Source organism: Trichechus manatus, unplaced genomic scaffold, assembly GCF_000243295.1.
Source record: "Trichechus manatus latirostris isolate Lorelei unplaced genomic scaffold, TriManLat1.0 scaffold00029, whole genome shotgun sequence".
Classification (NCBI taxonomy): domain Eukaryota; kingdom Metazoa; phylum Chordata; class Mammalia; order Sirenia; family Trichechidae; genus Trichechus; species Trichechus manatus.
This window is the reverse complement of record NW_004443965.1, coordinates 1,769,044-1,793,521: the sequence shown is the minus strand read 5'-3', so window position 1 is coordinate 1,793,521 and position 24,478 is coordinate 1,769,044. Positions and strand designations below refer to the sequence as shown.

At 40.9% G+C, this 24,478-nt stretch overlaps 1 protein-coding gene across 1 annotated transcript in view; it reads left to right on the top strand.

The window, feature by feature from the left end:
- The window catches only part of RASGRF2 (Ras protein specific guanine nucleotide releasing factor 2), a 281,781-nt gene that overhangs the window by 90,037 nt on the left and 167,266 nt on the right, over positions 1 to 24,478 (top strand). Inside the window, exon 3 of the mRNA XM_004374457.2 lies at positions 23,430 to 23,577. Within this exon, the coding sequence (XP_004374514.1) occupies positions 23,430 to 23,577 (148 nt within the window). The remainder of the gene's footprint in view (positions 1 to 23,429; positions 23,578 to 24,478) is intronic.

Below are 24,478 nucleotides of genomic sequence, written 5' to 3'. Positions count from 1 at the left end.
TTTTAGGATTAATGCAGAATGACTTGCTGTAGAAAGAAGGTCACAGGCCTTCAAAAGCTAAGGAAGCATCAAGTTGCCAAGGTAGATCCCTTGGGTCATTTCGGAAGATTTCACACAAGATTTGTGGCCACTTCTGTTTCTTTCTACCTGGACATGAAAATGAATTAAATAACCCAAAACATGTGTATTTGCCCATCTTTTGTATTCCAGAAGACCAAGGGTACCATCAATAGCCTAAATGCCTTTGCAGTTGCGGAGCAAATAGCTTGGTGAACAATAACAAAAAAAAAAAAAAAAAAAAAAAAACAGCTTGCGAATTACTTAAAACATGGTAGATTTCAAGTTGTTGGTTGTGCTCAAGTCAGTCCAGACTCATGGAGACTCCACCTGTGCAGAGTAGCAGTGCTGTGTAAGATTTTCAAGGGTGGTGACCTTTTGGAAGCAGATTGCCAGGCCTGTCTTCTGAGGTGCCTTTAGGTGGGTTTGAACAACTAACCTTTCAACTGGTTGTCAAGTGCTTAACTGTTTGTGCTATCCAGGGATCTGTAGATTTCAAGTTAGAGAACTTTCTCCCCATACCATGAAAACACTTTGTCACATACGTGGAAGTTATTCAGTAACTATCTGGTGTCCGTTGACATACGATCAAAACCAGGCATTTACGATCTTGCCAGAAATTGTAGACTTTAGAAACCACTTTAGTGGCCTAGGTGGTGAAATGATGAAAATTCTCTTTTCTTTTTGGATTGAAAGATTTGGTTATTAATTGATCTTTCTGTTTGGATGCCCTAACTTTTTGGCCCATTAGATTTTTTTTTTTTTTCCTTTGACTTGAGGCCTGGGGCTGAGTTCCTTTTTTGATGACCTGAGTTCTCATCTTTGACTTTTTTCATAGGGATGCTATTTAAATTTTTGTTTTCTAAATCAGACAAGATGATAATTTTTTCATTTAAGTTTCATAAAAGCAAGTAAGTTTTTGGTATTATCTTGAATCTATGAAATTATTCACCCTGACTTTGTTCATACCTGAAGAAAGCCAGAAAGTGAACAGAGTTGATTCAGAGGCAAGAATGTGTCAGAAATTTTTGTTTGGCATTGTCAGTCAGCCAGTTGGCTGACTAAACATTTCACCCTTGAGGACAACATGATGACATTACAGGCAGTCCCTGGATTACGACGCATTCCATTCTTAAGTCTCTTTAAATCAAATTTGTATGTAGGTATGGTTCCTATCTAACATAAGTTAGTCAGATGTTTGTCTCAGTATATAGTATATAGTGTGCCTTTTTATGCATAAAAAACATTAAAGAAACACTTCCAGAGACACTAAAACATCTTTAACATAATAATACAGTAATAATAATAATAATGTTTTGATGTGGATTGAAAAGTAGCAACTGTTTGTTATTACAAATCATTGTATGTTCTCCACAGTTGAAGAGATACCTACAGGGCAAATGCTGTAAAATGTTTGAGACCAGTTGGATACTTTATTGTAGACTCTGAACTAAAAAAATCTATGTTGTGCCACCGGGGCAGCATTTCTGCTGGGTCTTGAACCCTCCTCAGCAGAGGCAGGGAGAGCTGGGGCTTGGGGACTTTTGTAGGATGGTGTTGGGGCCAGATATATCATTCTCCACCACCTCCTCACCAGACCTGTCAACCCCATACACCAACTATGAGGTCCCTGCCTTGGGGTGCAAGGGAGAAGGTGCTGCTCAGGATGTGCTAAGAGCTAGCCTGGGGCCCAAGGGTTGGGAAGAGGACACTTAGGGAAACCCAAGTCTGAAGTTCTCCACAGACTCCCTCCCAAACCATATGGACATACAGAGGTCAGGAATCTGAGATTTCCCTCCCACCCCCCTGCGCCCCCTTCCAGCCACCAAAAGGCCAATAATTCCTGCAATGGTGAAATCCCACATGCGTAAGGTAAGGGAAGCAGAAGCCCAGACAGGTGCTGGGATGGCCCCGGGCTGCACAGCATGGAAGGCCCTGCAGCATAGGGTGGGGTGGAGCTGTGTAAGGGGGCACCGCAGAGGCCGGCCGTGTGCCCAGTGCAGTGTACTGACCGGTGGTACTAGGAGAACACGTAGAGCGTGTCGCCCGCGTCCTGGCCGCCATACTCCACCACCTGCAGGCCTGCCATGTGCGTGGACAGTGGGCCCACAGATAGTGGGGCGGGCGCTTTCCAAGCTCAGAGGGAGGTGGGCGCATGTAAACTCTCTGTTCACCGTGTCGCAGACCACCCCCCACCCCCTGCCCTACCAGTGGCCGCCGAGGACGAGCTGTAGCACCTGCACATGCTGGAGAAGTGTGGCCCGTTGTGGGAGCCCTGGGGCCCCAACACTGAGTCCTTTTTTTTCCTGATAGGCGTTACAGGGGGTTGGTTCATAACTACAGGTTGTACGTAAGTCAGATGTTTATAACTTGGGGACTGCCTGTATTTTGGCACTGCTGCTGTTTTCTATGCTATGTTTTAGATGCTCAAAAATTATGATTTTATTGCCCCTTCTTTTAAAAGTCTGAGTGTTTGATTAACTGATGACTATTTTAGCACAGGGAGCCCTGGTGGCACAGTGGTTAAGTGTTTCCCTGCTAACCAAAAGGTTGGCAGTTTGAATCCACCAGCTGCTCCTTGGAAACCATATTGGGCAGTTCTACTGTGTCCTATAGGGTTGCTATGAGTTGGAATTGACTCAACAGCAACGGATTTGGTTTTGGGTATTTTAGCGTGGAAGGCAGTGGTGGTTCAGTGGTAGAATTTTCTCCATCCATGCAGGAGACCCAGGTTCAATTCCTGGCGAGTGCACCTCTTGAGCTGCCACCATGGTCATTGGAGGCTTGTGTGTTGCTGTGATGCTGAGTAGGTTTCAGCTGAGCTTCCAGACCAAGATGGAGTAGGAAGAAGGGCCTAGTAATCTACTTCCAGAAATTAGCCAGTGAAAACCCTATGGATCACAACAGAATTGGGAAATATTTTATTTTGTTGTGCTTGGGGTCCCTATGAGTTGGCGGCCAACAAGACAGCAGCTAAAAACAACATTTTAGCATGAGGCTAGTTCTGTTCTGAGCTACAAATCTTCCTGCAGAGACTACTCAGAGACTGCTCAGAACCTACTCTTGGTCATGGCTTTTTTCAGTACTAGCTGCTGTGGTGATTCGAGTTAGACTGCTATTCACTTGACCTAGAATTCTTCTGCTTGTACAGATGAAGTAAATATTTAGTACATTTCCTATCTATTTCACTACTAGGGACACCATGACTAAGTAGCCAACACCTTAAGTCCATACCAGTCAGACTATTCTGATTACTGCTTTGACTCCGCTGTCCATTACTGTAACCATGCCAACCTTGTCTTTGTCTATTGAGTGCTACCACTTGGCCCCTACTACCGTGGGGTCCAATCAGCCCCATTGTAGTTAGATGTCTTAATTCACTTAGGGCAGTTCCCACTCTCAAATCGAACTTATATAAAATAGCAATTACCACAGTCTTCAAGAATACTGGGATCCCTTCACAAATTTGTCCCTCACCGTTGTAGTAAAAGGTATGTCCTTTGGGCACTTCATGTGTGGGCTGTGGGGCTAACCTGATGAATCTACCCTAACATACCACTTTCCCTAAGCCTTTGGATACCTTCTTCTATAGTATACCAAGGCAAGTCTGGTATTTCAGCTTGATTTAGTATAGGCCACCGCGTAATCCATGCTTCAGTGACCCAGTCAAATAAACTATTAGATCCTTTCCTGACCTCTTGAGCTGAAACATTGAATGAAGAGTCTGTGCTGTGACAACCACATTTTTGTTGCTGGCTCTTGCACCCTGAGCAGAATCTACTTACCCTCGTTGACCTTCAGAGGATCTTTGGGTCATTTTTTGGGCTGTCCAGTTGCATGTGTTCCCCTTTAGATCTGGCCCAGAAAGAATCTTTTCGGAAATTAACATTCTTCATTTTGAAGCTTTGACTTGGTTTTATAGTTTTGCCCACAGTTGGCTGATGTTACATTTAAAGTATTGTTCCATCATGTGTTACTGGCACCCATCATGGGAAGCTGCACAAGTTTTTTGATATGATAGCCATACTTGGTCTTGCTTTTGTCTGGTTGACGTAAGACTGGAACATTTTAATAGCAACTGAGTCTGTGCTTATTCCCTAGTTTGCCAGTTGAGTGTTGAACTCTGGACATTCCCAGTAACCAGGTATTTCTTCTTTGCTCTCTTGGCTGTATCTGTCTGCAGTAGTTGGTTTGATTGTAAATATTAGGACAATCAAAAACACTGACCTGTTTGACTGTGGGTCCTTAGAGCTCATCGGCTGAAATGCTAAAGCCGAGGACAATGATCACAGCACTTTCTCTCAATGTTTCACTGCTGGACACTGGCTAAGTGAAGCCTCAGAAGTGAGAAGATAGTCATAGCCTAGGAGAGGAGCCAGGTGTACACCTTCCTTTGCTCTTCCCATCCTGGCTTAAGTGTAGGACCCTCAGGATATGGATTATGACAGTAGGAAAGACAAAAGGAAAAGTATTCCAGGTATGCAGGAGTTAGACTTCAAAAGTCTTTGTGACCACCTATGTATTAGAACAGGGTCGCATCTGACATGTCTCTGAGCCCTAACATGGATGACGTCATTCACTGGGAGAAAAAAAGATGGATGAAAGCCCGTTAGTGGGGCGGAGATGATGAGCACTGGCCAGGAAGGGCTTCCACAAGGGTTTGGAAGAGTATGATTGCCAGCAAGGGGCAGTGGGCAGCCATGAGATATTGATGTGATATCCCTGCCCCTTGGCATGCAAGGTATGAGAGAATGAGTAGATGAGAATCTAGGGGCTACTAGAGAAGTAAGCTGTGTCCAGAGGGGAGATCTGGGTTTCTACCAAAGTTTGGGTTGGGGACAACTTTTGGAAAAGTTGAAGATTTTGAGAATATCATGCCTCATACAGTGCACCATCAAATGTACATAGCTTCTCTCACCATGTATACATTTTTTCAGTTCTTAATGCTATGTTACTGTCTTTTGCCTGCTTCCCATATCCTCAAACTGCTGTTGTTGTTAGCTGCTGTTGAGTTGGCACCTGACTCATGGTGACCCCACATACAATGGGATCAAACAGTTGTGATCCATAGGGTTTTCATTGGCTGATTTTTGGAAGTAGATCACCAGGCCTTTCTTCCTAGTTCATTTGAGTCTGTAAACGCTGCTGAGGTCTGTTCATTGTCACAGTGTCATGCAAACCTCCGCTGAGAGACAGGTGATGGCTGCACATGAAGTTCATTGGCTGGGAATTGGACCCGGCTCTCCTGTGTAGAAGACGTGGATTCTACCACTGACCCACCGCTATTCTCCTTAAAGCTCTGCACAAACCACTACCTCAGTTCTCTTCCTTTCCCTTACTGTGTGTCATGTGGCAGGTGGATCTTAGGCTTCCCTCTAAGGGGAGGGCATTGGCAAGGGAATAAGTGATTGGACATATGCTTCCATTCCATAAAGCTCATGTCAGATTTAGTGTGGCAAGGGCTTGACCTAACCTTTTCCTTCACCCTGTCAGTCCCTAACTTGATGAGCAGACCAGACTTAATCCTCCAGTTAAGTCTTTCAGTTAAGCCTTGTTTTCTTTTCTACTAAAGAAAGATTTAATCCAGCCTCTTGGGCCTGTTTTTATCTATAGTCCTTTTGATTGTGTGTGCCTGAGGTGGTCTGTTGTTGGTTCTCTCACTCTTTCACACACACAGACACGCACACACACATGCACGCACACACACACATGTACCATGGCAACTGCACCAAACACCTAATCTTGTAACCTCATTCTTTTTCCTTGGATATAGGCATAATTTAGAGCAAGGAGTATAGTGTAAAATCTGAGCAACACTAAAGGGCACTATGTGTATCCTATCATCCCGTAAGATCAGCCTGCTACAGAATATGTGTGGAAAAATCCCTCACAAATCAGAAAATAATGATTACATAGAAAAGCTGAAGGTTCTTTGTGTCACAGCGAAACCACAGGACTCAAAAATCAGACACGGGCAGTGATGATATAGCCTAAAGCAATCCCAAAGCTATATTTTGTCATCTTCTTGTAACAGTAAGACTACCACTAATTTAAAGCTGAGGAAGTGTATTTTGTTCATTTGAGATACTGTATTTTTTACTAAGAACGTGTTAGGCCTGGCCTCCAGATATACTATGATGAAAGAGAATTCAACATTTTCTTTCCTTAACCCATAACCTGTTGTCGTTGAGTCTATGCTGACTTGGAGCGACCCTACAGGACAGAGTAGAACTCTCTCACAGAGTTTCTGAGGAGCGGCTGGTAGATTCTAACTGCCGACCTTTTGGTTAGCAGCCGAGCTCTTAACCAGTGTGCCACCAGGGCTCAGAAAAGTGCAACAGGAGGGAAAATTGGTAGTATGTTTGTGAACTGTGACAGACTTTGCCGGCTTTGATGTTTAGAACTTTCTTTTTCTATAGGGAAAAGCTGGTCTTGAATTTTCTTATTTTTAGCCCGCAGTTTAATACTTTTACTATTCAGTTATCTTTCCTATTCCTCACAATGTTTTTGCTTCAAGTGCATCTCCTTCCTTAAGCAACCAGCTTATGCTACAGTATAATTCCCAAAATAGGCTGAAGGCCCCCCCTCCCCGTCCTCAAGGGCACACTGCCTCGCCTGCGGTAGTGACCTGTCTCTGTCGGTTCTCATTGCTGGCCCTGGGGGAACCATCTCTAATTCAAGGCAAATCTCCACCTTGAGCCTCTTACCTCTGGTTTTCTTGCTCCACTAGTTATTCTATTTCTTGTCTATATTTCCAATCTATTTATTCTCCACCCTCCTTGTATTTTTTTCCCTATATTCTTCGAATCTCCTTAACTCTCTCCCACATTAAAACAAAAAATTAAAAAACCCTCCTTGGCCCTGAGTCTTTCTCTAGCTACTGTCCTCTCTTACATGGACACTTAGGCTTCTTGAAGAAATGTTTTGGCTTGTTCTTCTGTTTACACAGCTTCTGCTCTTTTTCAGCTCTTTGTGATGGGTTTCTGTTCCTTCTCTACCGAAACTGTTGTCATCTGGGTCAACAATGACTGTCCAAAGCCAGTAGAAGCTATTCTTTCCTTATATAACTCGAGCTTTTGGTTTATATTTAATACTTACTTACTTATGTTTTGAAATACAGATAGTGCCCAACTTAGGGCATATTTGAGTTACGATTAACCACACTTACGACTGTCTGTTTTTTTTTATACATCTTATCATTAATAATATGTACTATATACAATGTTGTAGTGTGTGAAAGGACCATACAGCCAACTCTCACTAATTTTCTGACTAGAAACACCATCCTCATTCCCAGGATTAATTCAGATGATCCAGAACCTTCCACAAGTGGAGTTATTACTGAAACTGAAAAAATGCCAACATCATCCATTTTTTTATGGACGTGTGTATTGTTTATGTATGGAGCCCTGGTGGTGCAGTGGTTAAGAACTACAGCTGCTAACCAAAAGGCTGGCAGTTCAAATCCACCAGCCGCTCCTTGAAAACCGTATGGGGCAGTTCTACTGTGTCTTATAGGGTCGCTATGAGTCAGAATGGACTTGATGGCAATGGGTTTAGTTTGGTTTTGGTTTATGTATGTATATATTAAAATATATCTGTAAATTTATATGTAATGTTTCCAGCCCCCAAAGGCAAATAAAGATTGGATTTATAAAGATACTGATAATAAAAGGCAATAATAATGAAAACTAGAAAACAATAAAGTATTCGACTTTTGTCAGAGCCTACTTACGATGGAGTTATCGGAATGGAACCCTGTTGTAAGTCAGGGACTACCTGTACACAAGTAATACATAAATGCAAGTCCTCATCAAAAAAAAGAAAAAGAAAGAAGATTCAAACAATGCCAAAGTATATAGACTAAAAGTTATTGTTCTCATTCACATCACCCCCTCATCCTCTATTCCCCCAAGCCTGCTGGTCTCCATCCGTCTCATGTCTATGGCAGTTGCTCTGGTTTAGGCATCTATTGCCTGGCCTGTTGCTCAGCTGCCTCACCAATCTCTCTTGTGAGTTTGCCTCCTAATCCTCCCTCCACATGGTTGTCAGAGTGCCCTTTCTAAAAAGAACATCTGATCTGCTGAAAGAACTCCAGGGCTCCCTGTTGATTTTATTATATTCAATTTGCTTCTTAGTATAGAAAATTTTAAACATATATAAAGGTGGATTATGGTGTTGGCAAAGAATGTTGAGTATACCATGGACTTCCAGAAGAATAAACAAATCTATCTTGGAAGAAGTACAGCCAGAACACTCCTTAGAAGCAAAGATGATGAGACTTTGTCTCATGTACTTTGGACATGCTATCAGGAGGCACAAGTCCCTGGAGAAGGACATCATACTTGGTAGAGGGTCTGAGCAAAAAAGAGGAAGACCTTCAGTGAGACGGATTGACATAGTGGCTACAACAATTGGCTCAAACACAGCAACAACTGTGAGGTGGTGCAGGAATGGGCTGTGTTTCATTCTTCTGTACCTAGGGTTGCTGTGAGTTGGAACCGACTCGACAGCACCTAACACCAGGAACAACAATAAGGGTGAAGTGAGTAGTATAATGGTCGTCCATGTTACTGTGAAGAAAAAAAAAAATTCATTCATTTTCCGGTTGTTACTTCCCTACCAGGCACCAGGCTCCGTCCTAAGTTCTGGAATACAATGTGAGGACCCATGGGCTTATCTTTGTGAAAGTCTTACTCTCTCACCTGATGTCCTGGGCTCCAGCTATAGCAACCACATACAGGGATTCTAATGGGCTGGGGTGCCCCTTTCCAGTCTAACTAACACCAACTCATCTCTCAGGACTCAGCTCTGGCATCTGCACCATCTTCCTTTATCCTCTTCCTCCACCTGCAGGAAGGAGGTACCTTTCCTTTCTTTAAGCCTCCACTGTATCCTCATATTTCTCTCAAAGAACCTATGAGGTCATTGCATTGACTTGTTTATGTTCCTGTTTCTCTCTGCCAGCCTAAATTTCTTAAAAACAAATTGTGTCCTACTCATCTCTTGTCCCCTCCTCTGGGCATAGTGCCAAGTTACTTTTCAGAAATGTGTGTACTGACTTATACATCCTTCACTGGGGTGTAAGAAAACTGGAATTGTTTTTAAAAAAACTCTATTAGATTGTTGGGTTAAATGGTATTTTGATGTAATGAGCATTACCTTGATTATTGGTGAGATTGGCCATTTTTTTTGCTGTCATTAATATTTATCTGTATTTCTTACATGAATTATTATCTCAACTCCTTTCCCCATTTCTCCTATTGGTGTTTTTCTTACCAGTTTGTTTATAAGCCCTTTGTGTGACAAAGATATTATCTATTTGCCTTTCATATGTGTGAGAAATATCCCCGCTTTCACCACTGACATTTTACTATCTTACAACTATATCTATGAAAATTTAAAAATTTTGTTGTGGTAAGATATGTATAACAAAAATTTGCCATTTTAATAATTTTTAAGTGTACAATTCAGTGACAATGATATTCACCATGTTGTACAACCATCACTGCTGTTTCCAAAAGCTTTTCATCACCTCAAACAAAAACTCAGTATCCTTTAAGCAATAACACCCCATTCCCCCACCCTACCTGCAGCACCTGGTCACCACTAATAAACTTTTGTCTCTATGTCTTTGTCTAGTCTAGATATTTCATATATAAGTTGGATCATACAATATTTGTCCTCTTGTGACTGATTATTTCACTTGCATAATGTTTTCAAGGTTCATCCATGGCATAGCATATATCAGAACTTCATTTCTCTTTATGACTGAATAATATTCCATTATATGGATATACCATAATTTGTTTATCCTTAGGTTGTTTTCAGCTTTTGGCTATTGTGAATAATGCTACGGTGAACATTGGTCCCTCCTTTCAAGTCTTTTGTGTGTATACTTAAAAGTGGAATTGCTGGATCATATGGTAATTCTGTGTTTAGCCTTTTGAGGAACTGCCGAACTGTTTTTCCACAGTGGCTTCCATTTTACATTTCCACCAGCAATGGTTCCAGTTTCTCCAAATCCTTACCCACATTTGTTTCCATTGCTTTTTTTGTTTAGAGTAGTGAAATGGTACGAATAGTAGGGTCACAACATGTCTAACTTCTGGGGGGATAATGAGCAGGATCAGCCCAAAGCTGATTCCCATGAGGTGGAGGTCAGACATACCTCTACTCCAACCATTTTACCAATTTTGACACCAGCTGTCCTCCCCACAGAACTCTTTGCTGGATTTGCTAATCTGTTGCAATGGCGACACAGAACTCACAGACTATTGTCATTGTTAGGTGCTGTTGAGTCAGTTCTGACTCATAGTGATCCTGTGTACAACAGAACACGAAACACTGCCCAGTCCTGCACCATCCTCAAAATCGTTGCTATGTCTGAGCCCACTGTTGCAGCCAGTATGTCAGTGCATCTCGTTGAGGGTCTTCCTCTTTTTCACTGACCCTCTACTTTACCAAGCCATGATGTTCTTCTCCAGGGACTTGTCCCTCCAGATAACATGTCCAAAGTAAATGAGATGAAGTTTTGCCATCCTTGCTTCTAAGGAGATTGTGGCTGTACTTCTTCCAAGACAGATTTGTCTATTCTTCTGGCAGTCCATGGTATATTCAACATTCTTTGCCAACACCATAATTCAGATGCGTCAGTTCTTCTTCTGTCTTCTTTATTCATTGTCCAGCTTTTGCATGCATATGACGTGATTGAAAATACCATGGCCTGGGTCAGGCACACCTTAGTTTTCAAAGTGACGTCTTTGCTTTTTAATACCTTAAAGAGGTCTTTTGCAGCAGATTTACCCAATGCAGTACATCATTTGACTTCTCGACTGCTGCTTCCATGGACGTTGATTGTGGATCCAAGTAAAACGAAATCCTTGACAACTTCAGTATTTTCTCTGTTTATCATGATGTTGCTTATTGATCCAGTTGTGAGGATTTTTGTTTCCTTTTTTTTTTTTTTTTAATTTAGAGTTGTAAAATGGTACTAGTAGTAGGATCAGAACCCATCTAATTTTAGGGCTGATAATGACCAGGATCAGCCCAAAGCTGATTCCCATGAGGTGGAAGTCAGACATACCTCTGCACTCCAAACTTTTTACCAATTCTGACACCAGCTGTCCTGTCCATGGCATTTTCTGCTGGGCATTACAATCCATTGCAGTGGCCACATAGAACTCACAGACCATACTTACAGTTAAGTAGTTTATTAAGGAAGTAATAGGGTACAACTTGGGAACAGGATCAATAGGCTACAACTCAAGATCAGGATCAGGAAGCATGTAGCCAAAGCTTCCCTTCTTCAGTGCAGGACAGCTTTCTCAGCTCCCTTTGGTGGGACAGGCCTTCTCTCAGCCCCCTGAGGATGGGCTTTCCTCAGTCCCCTCAGGACAGGCTCCTCTCAACCCCCTCAGGACAGGCTCCTTGTGGCCCTGTCATCTGTCGCCGCTGGCCTGCCGCTGGGCCCCTTCTGGGCCTCTTGCTGTCTTCAATGTTAAAGCCTTTGACCTGTGTTACAGCTCTTTTAAGAGGTTCCTTGCCTCCTCTCTCTTTCTCTGCTTCTTCTCTCTTCCCTCTTCTGTCTTCCTTCTGCTTCTCCCTGCTGCTTCTTTTCCTGCTTCTTTCTGTCTCTAAAATGACTGTGGGATTGGCTGCTTATATACACAAACTCCTGGTTAATTTCAAGGCATGGCCCTCCCACCAGGGCCATGAACTGACCAATCCCCTCTCAATAGGCCACAGATGCTTTATTTGCATAATAGGCTACAGACACCTAATTTTCATGGTCTATTGACCAATCCTGCAAGGTGCATACCAATCACAGGGCAGGCTGCAGCCCCAAACCAGACAAAAAGTATCAGACTAAGTTGTTTGCAGCATACCCAGGAAATGTCAGTCGACCTGGACAAAATAGCAAACCCTCTGGGGTAGAAAACTGGGCAATGATAACACCTCAGGGCTCAGTGAAAAAATTTCTCAAGTAGTTTTTCCAAAGAACCAAGGCAAAAGGCCACGTAAAGGAACTCATTTCATCACAAGAGTCTTTTTCTTTCCTCAGATCAGGTACATAGTTACCCATATATTTTCTAGAGATACGATGAGCCAGAAAAACCAAACCTACTGCTGTTGAGTAGATTCTGACTCAGTGACCCAATAAGACAGAGTAGAACAGCCCTATAGGGTTTCCAACGCTTAAAATCTTTATGGCAGCAGACTGCCACGTCTTTCTCCTGTGGAGTGGCTGATGGGGTCAAACAACTGACCTTCTAGTTAGCAGCCAAGTGCTTTAACCACTGTGCTACCATGGCTTCTTATATGATGAGCAGGTTTAACATATCATTCTAGTAATAATTAATTTCATTTTCTATATCCCTTTTCAAAATTATCTTTTAAAATATAATCCATTAAATGTGTACATGGAATATAGGTAGTTGAATATTTGGTGGGTTTATTTGGGACATTTATTTGCAACTCCTGTACTCCTAATATCAAGTTAAACAACACATTTGCAGCACGATAGTGATTCATTTTATCGTGGAAATTACAAATGAGAATTTATAAATCCTTTTAATCCATTCTGGTATAGTTAATTAGATATGTACTCTTGCTAAAGAATTTTTGTTTGATCATAAAGAGAATTCCACCAATACCTATTTATGCACATTTGAAAGGAAATAAAATCTCTGTTAGGAAAGAATCATAAATATGGTTATATAAAACATTTTTCACAGTTCTGTAACATAGTACTCTTACATTCATTTTTACGAGCATTCTTTAAAATACCATTGTCCCAAAGGAGTCACTTTGCTGTTATTGAATTTGTTATATTCTCTTACATCAGTATTTTGCTTTCTTTTTTTAATATTTAATTTTGCTTTAGGGTAGGAAAGGATTATTGACAACTTTCCACATGTCCTAAAGTTAGAGTCTTAAGATGTGTAAGTAATGAACTGCAACTATGAACTGGAATGAAGGAGCAATGTTTAGAAAACGGAGTTTTAGTCTTTAAATTTTATACCTCTTTTTGATCTCTCCTAGGAGATGCTTGAGTTTAAAATTCATTGTAAAAGGGACAACTTAGGGGAGGAGAGCCTGTTGGTAGAGAGAGGAGATTGGTAGGGGGTGTTAGAGTGTTAGAACCTTACACTAATGCGATTCCTAAAAAATATTGATTAGGAAGTGGAGTGGGTATATTGATGTAAGAGAATTTGAGAATGAAAATAAGTGGCAGATATTAATGTGAAAACGGCCAAGAGTAAGCTACGGTGGCCTCGTTTTGCTTAGATAAGGCTGAGCTGCTACCAGTGCTTAAACATTGCGCAGATTCGAGCCGTACCGCTGTCACTCAGGATCGGATTTTCCCAAATCCTAAAGACACCACAACTCTCCTGATGTGACAGATGCTGATTCTGAACATTGTTCTCAAGAAAATTGAGCATAATGGAGTCGTGAGAGTTTTTCTTCCATCACCTGTTCCATGACTTTTCAGCTTGGGCTTTACTAGAGTTCATCTCATTGTCAAATGTGTCTACAATCAAAATAACTAGGATGAGATTCTATCCCATTTAACTTCTTGCTAAGCTAATGTAGTTTTTGCCCTTCTTAATGTAATTAAGGAGCGCTGGTGGCACAATGGTTAAACACTCGACTGTAAACCGGAAGGTTGGCAGTTGAAACCACCAGCCCTTCCATGGGAGAAGAGACCTGACGGACGATCTGCTCCTGTACAGATTTCAGCCTAGGAAACCTTATGGGGAAACTCTACTCTGTCTTATAGGGTCGCTATGAGTCAGATTGACTCAATAGCACTTAACAACAACAACATAAGTATAATTAAGGCCTATAATTGTGTACTATTCCTCTTCTCTGGATTCTTACAGGTTTTATTGTAATGTTCCCCCTTGTCCTGTATGGAGTGGTGATGGTATGGTTTAATTATAATATTACACATCAATATTTTATTCCCATATATATACCCGGAACTTACCATATGCTGGTCCTTGACAGATGAATTTTGAATTGGGCTCTCATCATGTTGATTTATTTGGCGGAGTTTTATTATTTCCCTTGGCAGTGAGAAAACTTTCTTTTTTTGGCATGAGTTGAACAAAAAACAAAAAAACAAAAACAAAGCTGAAACGAGTAGATGAGGCAAAAAATCTTAAATAATGCTAGTTGTTAAGTGGAAAATTTAATCAGATAAAACATACATTAGAAATATTTAAAAAAAAAAAAAACCTACTGCTGTTAAGTTGATTCTGACTCATAGTGACCCTACCAGGGTTTCCGTACAGAAACATAGTGGACTAGAAATACTGCTGGTCTCTAAATTCTTTTATTGAAGGGAAGCCATCCATGTGTTTTTAGTTGTTTTGACACAGTGCTGGAGGAGACATTCATTAACTAGTAGGATCCATAAAGGAAGCTTTGAAGTATAAAGTTGAGGGTATCCCGCAGTAAGAGTAGTAAACTGGGGAGCCCCAATGAAATAAACTGAATGACTTGAAAATGACAGGAAATGAAAGTTATTACATGAAGAATAAACCGTGCAAAATAAATTGTATTATATGCCCTCCCCCCGCTTTTGTTTTCATTTAGCAAGCAGTTTTGAGTGACAATTTTGTGCTAGATCCTATGCCAGGTGCTGGACTAAACCTTAATATCTCTTGCCTGGATTACTGTGGTAGCCTCCAACTGCTCTCCTCTTTCCTTGCTGTACCCCTCTCCTGGCCCTGTGTCTTTCCCCTTCACAGCAGCCGGAGTAATCCCGATAAAAAGTTAAATCTTGTTATGCCTTTGATCAAAGCTCTGTATTTCAACCTGGGAAAAGTCCTGAGTTTATATTGGTCTACAAAGCCCTACATGCTTTAGAACCCTGTTCCCTCTTCTACCTCTCACTGCCCTCCAGCAAACTGGCTACGTTGTTATTCCTCAAACAGGCCAGGCCCACTCTTACCACAGGGCCTTTGCACTTGCTGTTTTTGCTACCCAGAATACTCTAACATCAGCTGGTCACATGGCTCAGTTCTTGAGGTCATTGCTCAAATGCTGGCTTCTCAGTGAGGCCTTCTCTCATGTTATGATTAAATTATAACCACCACCTCTCACTTCCTATTCTACTCCCCTGCCCTTTTCTCTACAGCACTAATCACAAGGCAACATACTGGAAATTTGTCTTATTTTATTTTCTTTCTCCGCCTACTACTATGTAAACTTCATAAGGGCACAGACTTTTTTTTCTATTTTGTTTACTACTGTATCTGGTGCTTTGAACATTTCCTGGGTACATAACAGCATTCAATGTTTATTGACTGAAAGAATGAATTTGGATTCACAGAAAACATATAAAGAAGGAAATCAGCACCACTTGTAATCTCATATCACAGTGTGTATTACTCTGCAATTAGGATTTTGTACATTTTCTTTTTTTCCCACTTAATATTATAGAGATGTTGGAAAATACAGAAAAGCACAAAAGAAGTAATTAAAAATACTCATAATTGCTTTCATAAAAATATCTTTTTTTGTTCTGATCTATGTCTTTGACTTGGAGTGCCTATCTTTTGCTCCTATTCTTCCTCCCCCGCCTATCTGTGTATACACAGAATTTTCTCCTTCTGTCTATGAACACATATGCATATGCATGCACACGTCATATATACTTTGATTTCCTGCTTTTTTTTTTCTTTATTAGTAGGTATGTTACATTATGTTAACTATTCCTTAAAAGCATGATGTTAAGTGATGTGTACCATTCCATTTGGGTACTACTACTTACTTAACCTCTACCATATTTTACATATATATTTAGATTGTCTCAATTTTCTTTTATTTGCATTAATGAATGAACATTTTATTTCATTGTACATTTTTGTACAAGTCTAATCATTTTTCTTGGGTTAGATTATTAGAAGTAAAATTACTAAAACAAAGTGTATGAACATTTTAATCTATCTTGATACATATTGTGATATTATCTTCTAGAATGGCTCATTTTAGTAGCATTATGTGAAAGTATCAATTTCACCATGACTTTGCCAGCACTATTTATTGTTTTCTAAATATCTTGATGAATTTTGATAATTTGTACTTCTTTAAGTAGGACTTTTTTCATGCATTTGTTCGTCCTTTTTTTTTTGTATATTATATTCTATGACAACCTTTTGTCTCTTTCTTGACTTACTAATTTTAGCCGGTGTAAAAATGGCAGGGGTAGTATCTGACCTCCTCTAATCCTGCAAGGGGGAAGGAGAACCAAGACTAACAGCCCAAGGCTGATTCCTATAAGGCAGGAGTCAGACATGCCTCCTCTCTCTGCCATCTTTACCAATTTTGACACCAACTGTCCCTCCCACAGCATTCTCTACTTTTCTGCTGGGTTCGATTTTTCATTGCACTGGCCACACAGAACTGACAGACCATAGTCACAATCATGGGGTTTATTAGGAAAGTAACAGTTACAATTCAGGCTCAAGAACACTCAAGGATACTATTCTTTTATCAGGATAGCCTCTTCCCAGCTGTTCTCCCAGGCACGCCTCTCCCTGGCCCTAGGCCTCTCCACTCAGCTTTCTCTCTCCGTGGGTCGGGAAGCCGACCTCGTTGTCTTCTGCTTCCGGGTCTCTCTTGCCACTGCTTCTCACTGTCTTCAGGGTTACAGCTTGATTTCTGTCAGTCTCCTGCTTCCAGGAGCTTCTCAGCACAGGGATCCTGGGTCCAAAGGATGAGCTCTCTGCTTCTGACTGTTCTTCCTTGGTGGTGGTAGGATCCTCTCTCTCTGCTCTGGAATTGGCTCTCTTTTAAGGCAAAACTGACCAATCCACTTGGTAGGCCACAATTTCCCTATCACACAGTCACCTGGGTGGGAGTTACAAGACCATGGCTAGAAAGGCCACACACAAAAGTAATTAATCACACTGCAGCCAGTATCATTAACTACCTGCTATAAAGATATAAAGATGAAGAATATCATATCCTTACAATACCTCTCACTCCCTTCTCCCTTGTCCCCTCTGTTTTTGTTACTTACATATTTTTGGCTATTAAATAGGTTGAGTTTATGTCTTAAAATAGTACAGTTAAACCTCTATACTGATTTATCAACTTTGCAAAGTATGTGTTAACTCTCTGCTATGAAAAATAATGAAGATATTTAATGTGTTTTCTTTGTTCTTTTTTCCTCCTCTAATCTGTAGGTTTTATTACTTTAATTATTATATATTTTCACTTTATAAGTTTTAAAACATTTACATTCTGTCCTCTAAATTTATCTAAGCCTCCATGCTTTGCTATGACTGATTCTAAAAATTAAAAAACAAGGGGAGCATTTACATCATGGTTATACAAATATTATGTTCTATAATGCAAAGGTCAGTATTCGGTCCCATAGGGAATAAAATGTAATAATATACAGTTGAATATTTGTTCCCTGAAGGACACTCTTGCATGTGTCAACTTCTGATTTCTTTCTAGATTCCTTGACATCGTTTGGCTTTTATTCTTGCCTCCTGTGTCATCTTATGTTTTTGTTTCTGTCCTGTTTGGTTGGAAAACCTCCTCATAATTTTTTCCTCTATTAAGTGTCGATGTGTAGTTAACTTTTTCTGTCTTATCCTGGCACTTGGTTGGTTGGTGGTGGCCTGGGTATAGGAATTTAGGTCCAAGATATTTTTCCCTCAATTTTCTGTGATCATTTAGCATCCCAGGTTACTAATGAGAAATGTCAACTTGATTGCCATTTCCTTTAGATAACCTGTTGTTTTTCTTTGGAAGTTTTTATAATTTTTCTTTATCTTTAGAGCTCTGATATTTCACCAGCATGTGTACAGGTATGGAATATTTTCATATATCACGCCCGGCATTTGGATCATCCTTTCTCTTTGAACTGTGCCATGTTTAGTTCAGGCAGGGTTTTTTCTGTTTCTTTTTATTTCCTCCCCTTCTGTTTTTCTCCTCTGGAATTCGCATAAGACATATTTCCCAAAAGATAGATGCTAGACCTCTTGAATCTATGCTGTATGTTGCTTAATTTTTTCTCTCGTATTTCCAGTCTCTTTGTATTCTTGTTTGATAGTCTTTATTTTGTTTCTCAGACCACCCAGTTTAGTTTTCAGCCATGTCTGGCTTACTGGTTAGTATATCCAGTGACCTGTAAAATAATAGCAATCATTTTTTGTGCCCAAGAAGTCTTCTTGTTACCTGATTACTTCTTTTCCTAAGCAGCTGCTTTTTGCTTCATGGCTGCAATATCCTCTCATATTTCTCTGGAGATAATAAATCTCTCTCTGTTGCTTGATATAGCTTTGTTTTCTCTAGTGTCAGTTCTGTTTATTTATTTGGACTGTCTATTGCTGCATAACAAATTACCCCAAAACTTAATGGCTAAAAATGATAACCATTTATTATTCCACAGTTTCTGTGGGCAGGAATCCAGGCACAGCTTAGCTGGGTGCTTCTGCCCCACGGTCTCTCACAAGGCAACAATCAAGGTATTGGCCAGGTCTTTGGTGTCATTTGATGGCTCAGCTTGCGGAGAATCAGCTTCCAAGCCCACTGACATAGTTGGAGGCAGGATTCAATTCCTTACTAGTTGTTGGAATGAGTGCCTTAGTTCCTCACTGGCTGTTGGCTGGGGGTCTCCCTCAGGTCCTTTCCATGTGGACCTCTCCATAGGGCAACCAACAACATGGCAGCTGGCATCCCTCACAGGAAACCAGAAAGACAATAAGAGAAGGCAAGCAAGATGGAAGTCAGAGTCTTTTTGTAAATGAATCTTCAGAGTGTTATCCTAGCACTTTTCCCATAGTCTATTGGGTTTGTTTGTTGTTTTTTTTTTTTTTTTAACTCATTAGAAGAGAGTCAACTAGGTTCAGGGCACACTCAGGGGAAGGGATTACATGAGGGTGTGAATACGAGAAGGTAGGGATCATTGGGGGCCATTTTACATGCTGCCCAGAGTTCTTACTTTTTTTAGAGTTGGTTTTTCTCAAGTGTCTAGTCATCCTTATTTCTAAGTGAAGGACCTTGTGGGTTATTATCAGTAGCTGGCATGAGTTTACTCTGTGACTGTGAATGCAGGGTTTGTGTAATGTGTAGGCTTCCCTTTCAGGTGTGTGCGCAGGCAGGCAGGCAGGTAGGCTGGGGATTCCCCCAGACCTCATTTAGAAGTAGAATGGTTTAGTGTATGTTGCAAATACACCCTAAGGTGACTGTCAGTGAGTCATGCCCTTGTATAATTCCCTACCCTTTAGTGCTGGTGGAACCTGTGACTTGCTTCTAGTCACTAGAGTATGGCAGAGGTGTTTGGATAGTCACTTATTTGATTAGGTTATGATATTTGCAAAGGAAAAGAGATTTTTCAGGTATAATTGCAGTCCCAAATCAAAGTCAATTTTGAATTAATCAAAAGGGAGACTATCCTGGTGGGGCCTGGCTTAATAAATTGAAAGCCCTGAAAAAGGGAAAGGGGCCCTCCTTGAAGTCAGAGATGCTCTCCTGCTGGCCGTGAAGAAATAAGCCACCATGTGTTCTATAGCTGCAAGAAAATGAATTTTCCTAACAACCTGAATGAGCTTGGAAAATGTTCTTCCCCATTCAAGCCTCCAGATGAGAATGCAGCTTGACTACAGCCTTGTGAGATCCTGAGCAGAAGACCCAGCTAAGCTGAGCCTAGACTCCTGATGCACAGAAATTATGAGATAATAAACGTGTGGATTTTTTAAATTTATTTATTTATTTTTTTGCCATTTCAACATGTTTGAGCCACTGAGTTTGTGGTAAAAGAAAACTGTTGTTTTCTGTTGTTGTTGGGTGCCATTGAGTCGATTCTGACTCATAGCAACTCCATGTGTCAGAGTAGAACTACCACATAGGCTGTAATCTTTACAGGAGCAGATTGCGAGGTCTTTCTCCTGTGACGCCTTTCGGTTAGCAGCCGAGTGCTTAACCATTGTGCCATCAGGGCTCCTTAATAGGAAATGAATACACCTTATTTCACTCCTAAGAGGGGGCCGTTCCTGTTTTGTTTCCCACTTGTGCCTGCTTTGGATGTCTGGGTAAAGCCACGCTCTGTTCTTTTCTCTCAGTGTCCAGCTCCTTCCGTAGGACCCTTGTTTAGGAAGATGACCTCCTTTCTACAAAGAGCCAACAATCTTTCGCTGTGACATGAGGGCCTTGTCACTGCTGCCAGCCATGCCTTTTATTTATGTATTAATTTTAGGGGAATGGGAAGAAGAGGTACATAACTTCCTGTTGTTCTGAAGACGCTTGCTTAGGGAAATACCTTAATGAGGGCCCCTTTGCTGTTTGTATTTATTGATTTACAGCTTGGAACTTCTCCAAGCCACCCGTAGTGAGAACCATGCTTTTGCAAGTGTCTTGTCTGTGGGTTCCTCTACGCTGATTTCCCCACCAGTCTGATTCCATTTGGTTTTTCTCTTCATGGAATTTCTCAAAATTTCTAGTCTGTTCTCATAGCATATTTTCTTGTTTTATGGTGCTGGCGTGGTTTCAAGGGGACCTGGAAAGTGGAGGGAGGCAGACATCAGTGATCAGTCTGCTAGAACTCAGCCCAGCATCCTGCTCTGGACTTGCCTTTTTCTTCTTTAATGGGAAAATAAAATTCTTTTGCATATAACTCTGATCTAGCATATTCCTAGTAAATTTGGCATATTTCTAATACAATTTATTATAAAACTAAAAGGCTAGGGTTTTTATTACAATAATTACTTTGCTTATGCTTTATTATTATTTCCTTCTTTTAAACTTCCCAACAGTAGCACATTTCTATGAGGACTCTGTGCTTTTCTTCCCCTCCTCCCACTTATACTGCCTTTCTTTTCTGTCAGGGTGATTTCTTAGAGCAAGTGACTTAAAAATGTTGCCGACAGCATGTGTTTTTTCTCTAGCACTAATAGCACACATGATGTAAGTGCTGAGGATGTTGAGGTAATTGAATTAAATTTGTGAGTTTGGAATTGTCTTAAGACTATTCTGGTTCTGAGTAACACAAATCTACTCAAACTAGTTTAGGGAATTTATTAGAAGGAAACTGCAATATCTCACTAAACCTAAGGGTAAAACTACTCAGGTATCACGAGGGACTGGAACCAGAGACTAGAAAGCTGACAAGACCTTGAGTAGTCATTACCTTCATGCCTCAGATTTTCTATCTCTCTTGCCTTTGCTTTTCTGAACATCTACCTGTTCTTTTCCCTCTCAGTACACTGACTGCTTTGGCATGGATGTGGCCAAACATGGCTGCCTCACAATGGCAACCTGAGGTCCCAAGCAAATAGGTCAGAGGCCTAATCCCAAATTCCCGGTAGAAAGAATCTAATTGCCTTTGTTTGGGTTATTGTTATCGTTATTGTTAGCCGCGGTCGAGTTGGCCCCCGACTCATGGTGACCCCATGCACAATGGAATGAAATGCTGCCTGGTCCTGCACCATCTCCATGATTGGTTGTGGATTGGACCTTTGTGATCCATAGGGTTTTCACTGGCTGATTTTCACAAGTAGATCATCACAAGGCCTTTTTTGCTAGTCTGTTGTAGTCTGGAAATTCAGCATCATAGCAACATGCAAGCCCCCACTGATGGATGGGTGATGGCTATGTATGAAGTGCATTGGCCGGGAATTGAACCCAGGTCTCCCACATGGAAGGCGAGAATTCTACCAATGAGCCACCAATGCCTCTAGGTCGGGTTACTAATCTCTTTTCAGGATAGTTTAATGTGATCATGAGGGCAGATTTTGTGGTATAAACAAAGATGCTATGGCCCAAGTTTCTAAAAAAAAGGTTAAGTGAAAAGATTAGACAGATATCTTAAAACATGTCTGCTGCAACATTCTTGTTTCTATTAGATGTGTTATTTCTAATTAGAGAGGCAATTTAGCTTGTGGTTAAGAACATGGGCTTGGAGTCAGACAGACCTTCATTTCAATCCCAGCCTTGCCACCTACTTACTAGCTGTGTGACCCAAGGCCGGTAGTTGGCCTCTGTGTGGGTCAAATTCTTTCTCTGTACAATTGGAATAATAAAGTCTATCTCTTGGAGTTGCTGGGAAGATGAAATGAGATAACATATGGTACATCCTATGCACTTAATAAATAGTAAATATTTTTATTAATTAAGGAGCCCTCGTGGTACAATAGTTAAACACTCAGTTACTAACTGGAAGGTTGGTGGTTTGAACCCACCAGCCGCTCCATGGGAGAAAGAGGTGGCAGTCTGTATCTGTAGAGATTACAGTCTTAGAAACCCTATGGGGCAGTTCTACCCTGTCCTATAGGGTTGCTGTGAGTCAGAATCAACTTGACAGCAACAGGTTTGGTTTTTGGTTTATTTTTATTAATTATTACCGTTATCATACCATTTGGCAAAGATTATATGAACGGAGGAATATACATTTTACTCCCTGGATACTGCAAGAAGATCTAGAGGAAAAATTCCAGATGCCAGAGAGTTTCATAGTTAATAAAAAGCTAAGAGTTTATTTTTGCCATACTTGCCAAAGAAATGGACACAGGTTAGCCTGCTGGAACTAGGCCCCAAAGAATCTAAACTTATCTCTAGAATGGAATTAGTGCTTCTGTTGGTTTTGGAAGGACCCCTGGTGATGCAGTGGTTAAAGCGCTTGGATGCTAATCAAAAAGGTCGGTGGTTCAAACCCACCAACCGCTCTGTGGGAGAAAGAGGTGGCAGTCTGCTTCCTTAAAAATTACAGCCTTGGAAACCCTATGGGGCAGTTCTACTCTGTCCTGTAGGGTTGGTATGAGTTGGAATCGACTCGATGGCAGTGGGGATTGGGGTTGGTTTTGGAAAGAAAGTTGTGAACGGTTTCACAATCCTAAAGGGAACCAAGCTGAGCTGGTGGTCAGCTACTGTGCACTGGTGGGCATTAGTGTGGCCATAATGGTGCCTTATAGCCAGCACCTGTTTTGATTGGTTGCACATTCATTCTGCTTGGTGGCAGGCCCATTTTGATTGGCTAGTGTCTGTACCTTACCCAGGGAAGTATTTGGAGTAGCATCCCTGGAAACAAAGTATGTGCTGTCAGTTTAAAAGATGTTAGTTTCTTTGTTAAAGGAGAGGGACCATTTTCTTTGTTAAAGCTATTAAGATTTCCTTTGCACTTCTCTCACTATATGATAAAATTGTGAGTGACAAGCATCATTAAATGAACTTTTAATAAAGGACGTGTGAAAGGATAATGATTCAGAATCTACAAGTTGAAGGACACCAAGTGTAAATTGAAAGTTAATGTTTATATAAAGTAGAGCTAGCAAAATAAACTGTGTTCAGTTCTAATATGGAACTGTACTAGAACAATATCTTCATGACTAACTGTGCAATTTTCTTTTAAGTTATGCAGACATTTTGATTGAGAGGGAAGTGTTAATGCAGAAGTACATTCATCTAGTTCAGATCGTAGAGACAGAAAAAATTGCCGCTAACCAGCTCCGACATCAACTTGAAGATCAAGATACAGAAATCGAAAGGCTTAAATCAGAGGTATTTCTCAGTCAGTACATTCCTTCTTATTGTTTCACATTTACTGTCATTGCCTCATGATTACCTAAGTCTGATTCATGGCAAAATTTTAATCCTCAACTGAGTTCCTATGCCATCAACACATATGTGGCTGCGCTATTGATCTAGAAGTGAATCCAAGTCTATGTTAGGATTAGGTAAATGTGTTACAGAAAAATATCAGGATAACACGCTACATATACATACATTTGATGATATCCTTCATAGATCAGGTATTCAAGAGTTGACCATAATATTGTACTGTTTTCTGATTGACTCTTGTAGTAATGATAATTGTGAGTCTATTATAATTTCAATCAAAGTCTAAAATGTCAACTAAGGAAGGACCAAAAATGAATTCAGAAAGACTTCTTTTTCTAGCTGACTGGATCTAAAGAGTCCAACTTTCTCCCCTCTAGAATTTTGAGTGGCACATTTGAATTAAAGTATAAGACATTTCCTAGGGTGAAGTTTTCCTGAAGTTGGAATTCCAGCCCTCTTTCCCTTATTCCATCCCCTCAGAGTATGAACTTCTCAGGCCCTCCACCCCCACGTAGAGGTTGACACCATGTGAGAAAAGAAGGTGGTCAGGGAGTCCACCACTAGGGTGGTGTGCCGGGTCCTCCCTCTCTCCCAGGTGCCTCAGGCTTTATGCAGAAACTCGTGTGTAGCTTTCTTTGTTGTCCTCGTCATTCCTCATGGGAAGTGATCAATAATTGAAGAATTGAAGAGGAATGTAGAGAATGAGATATTTTTCCCTCTTTCTGGGCAGAGGTGCCTTGTAGTATCCTCTTAGGTTTAAAGAGGAAAATAGGACAGGATGAACCCTGCTATTAATTGTATCCTTGTTGTCAGAAACTATTCAGGCCCCTCAGCCTTGACA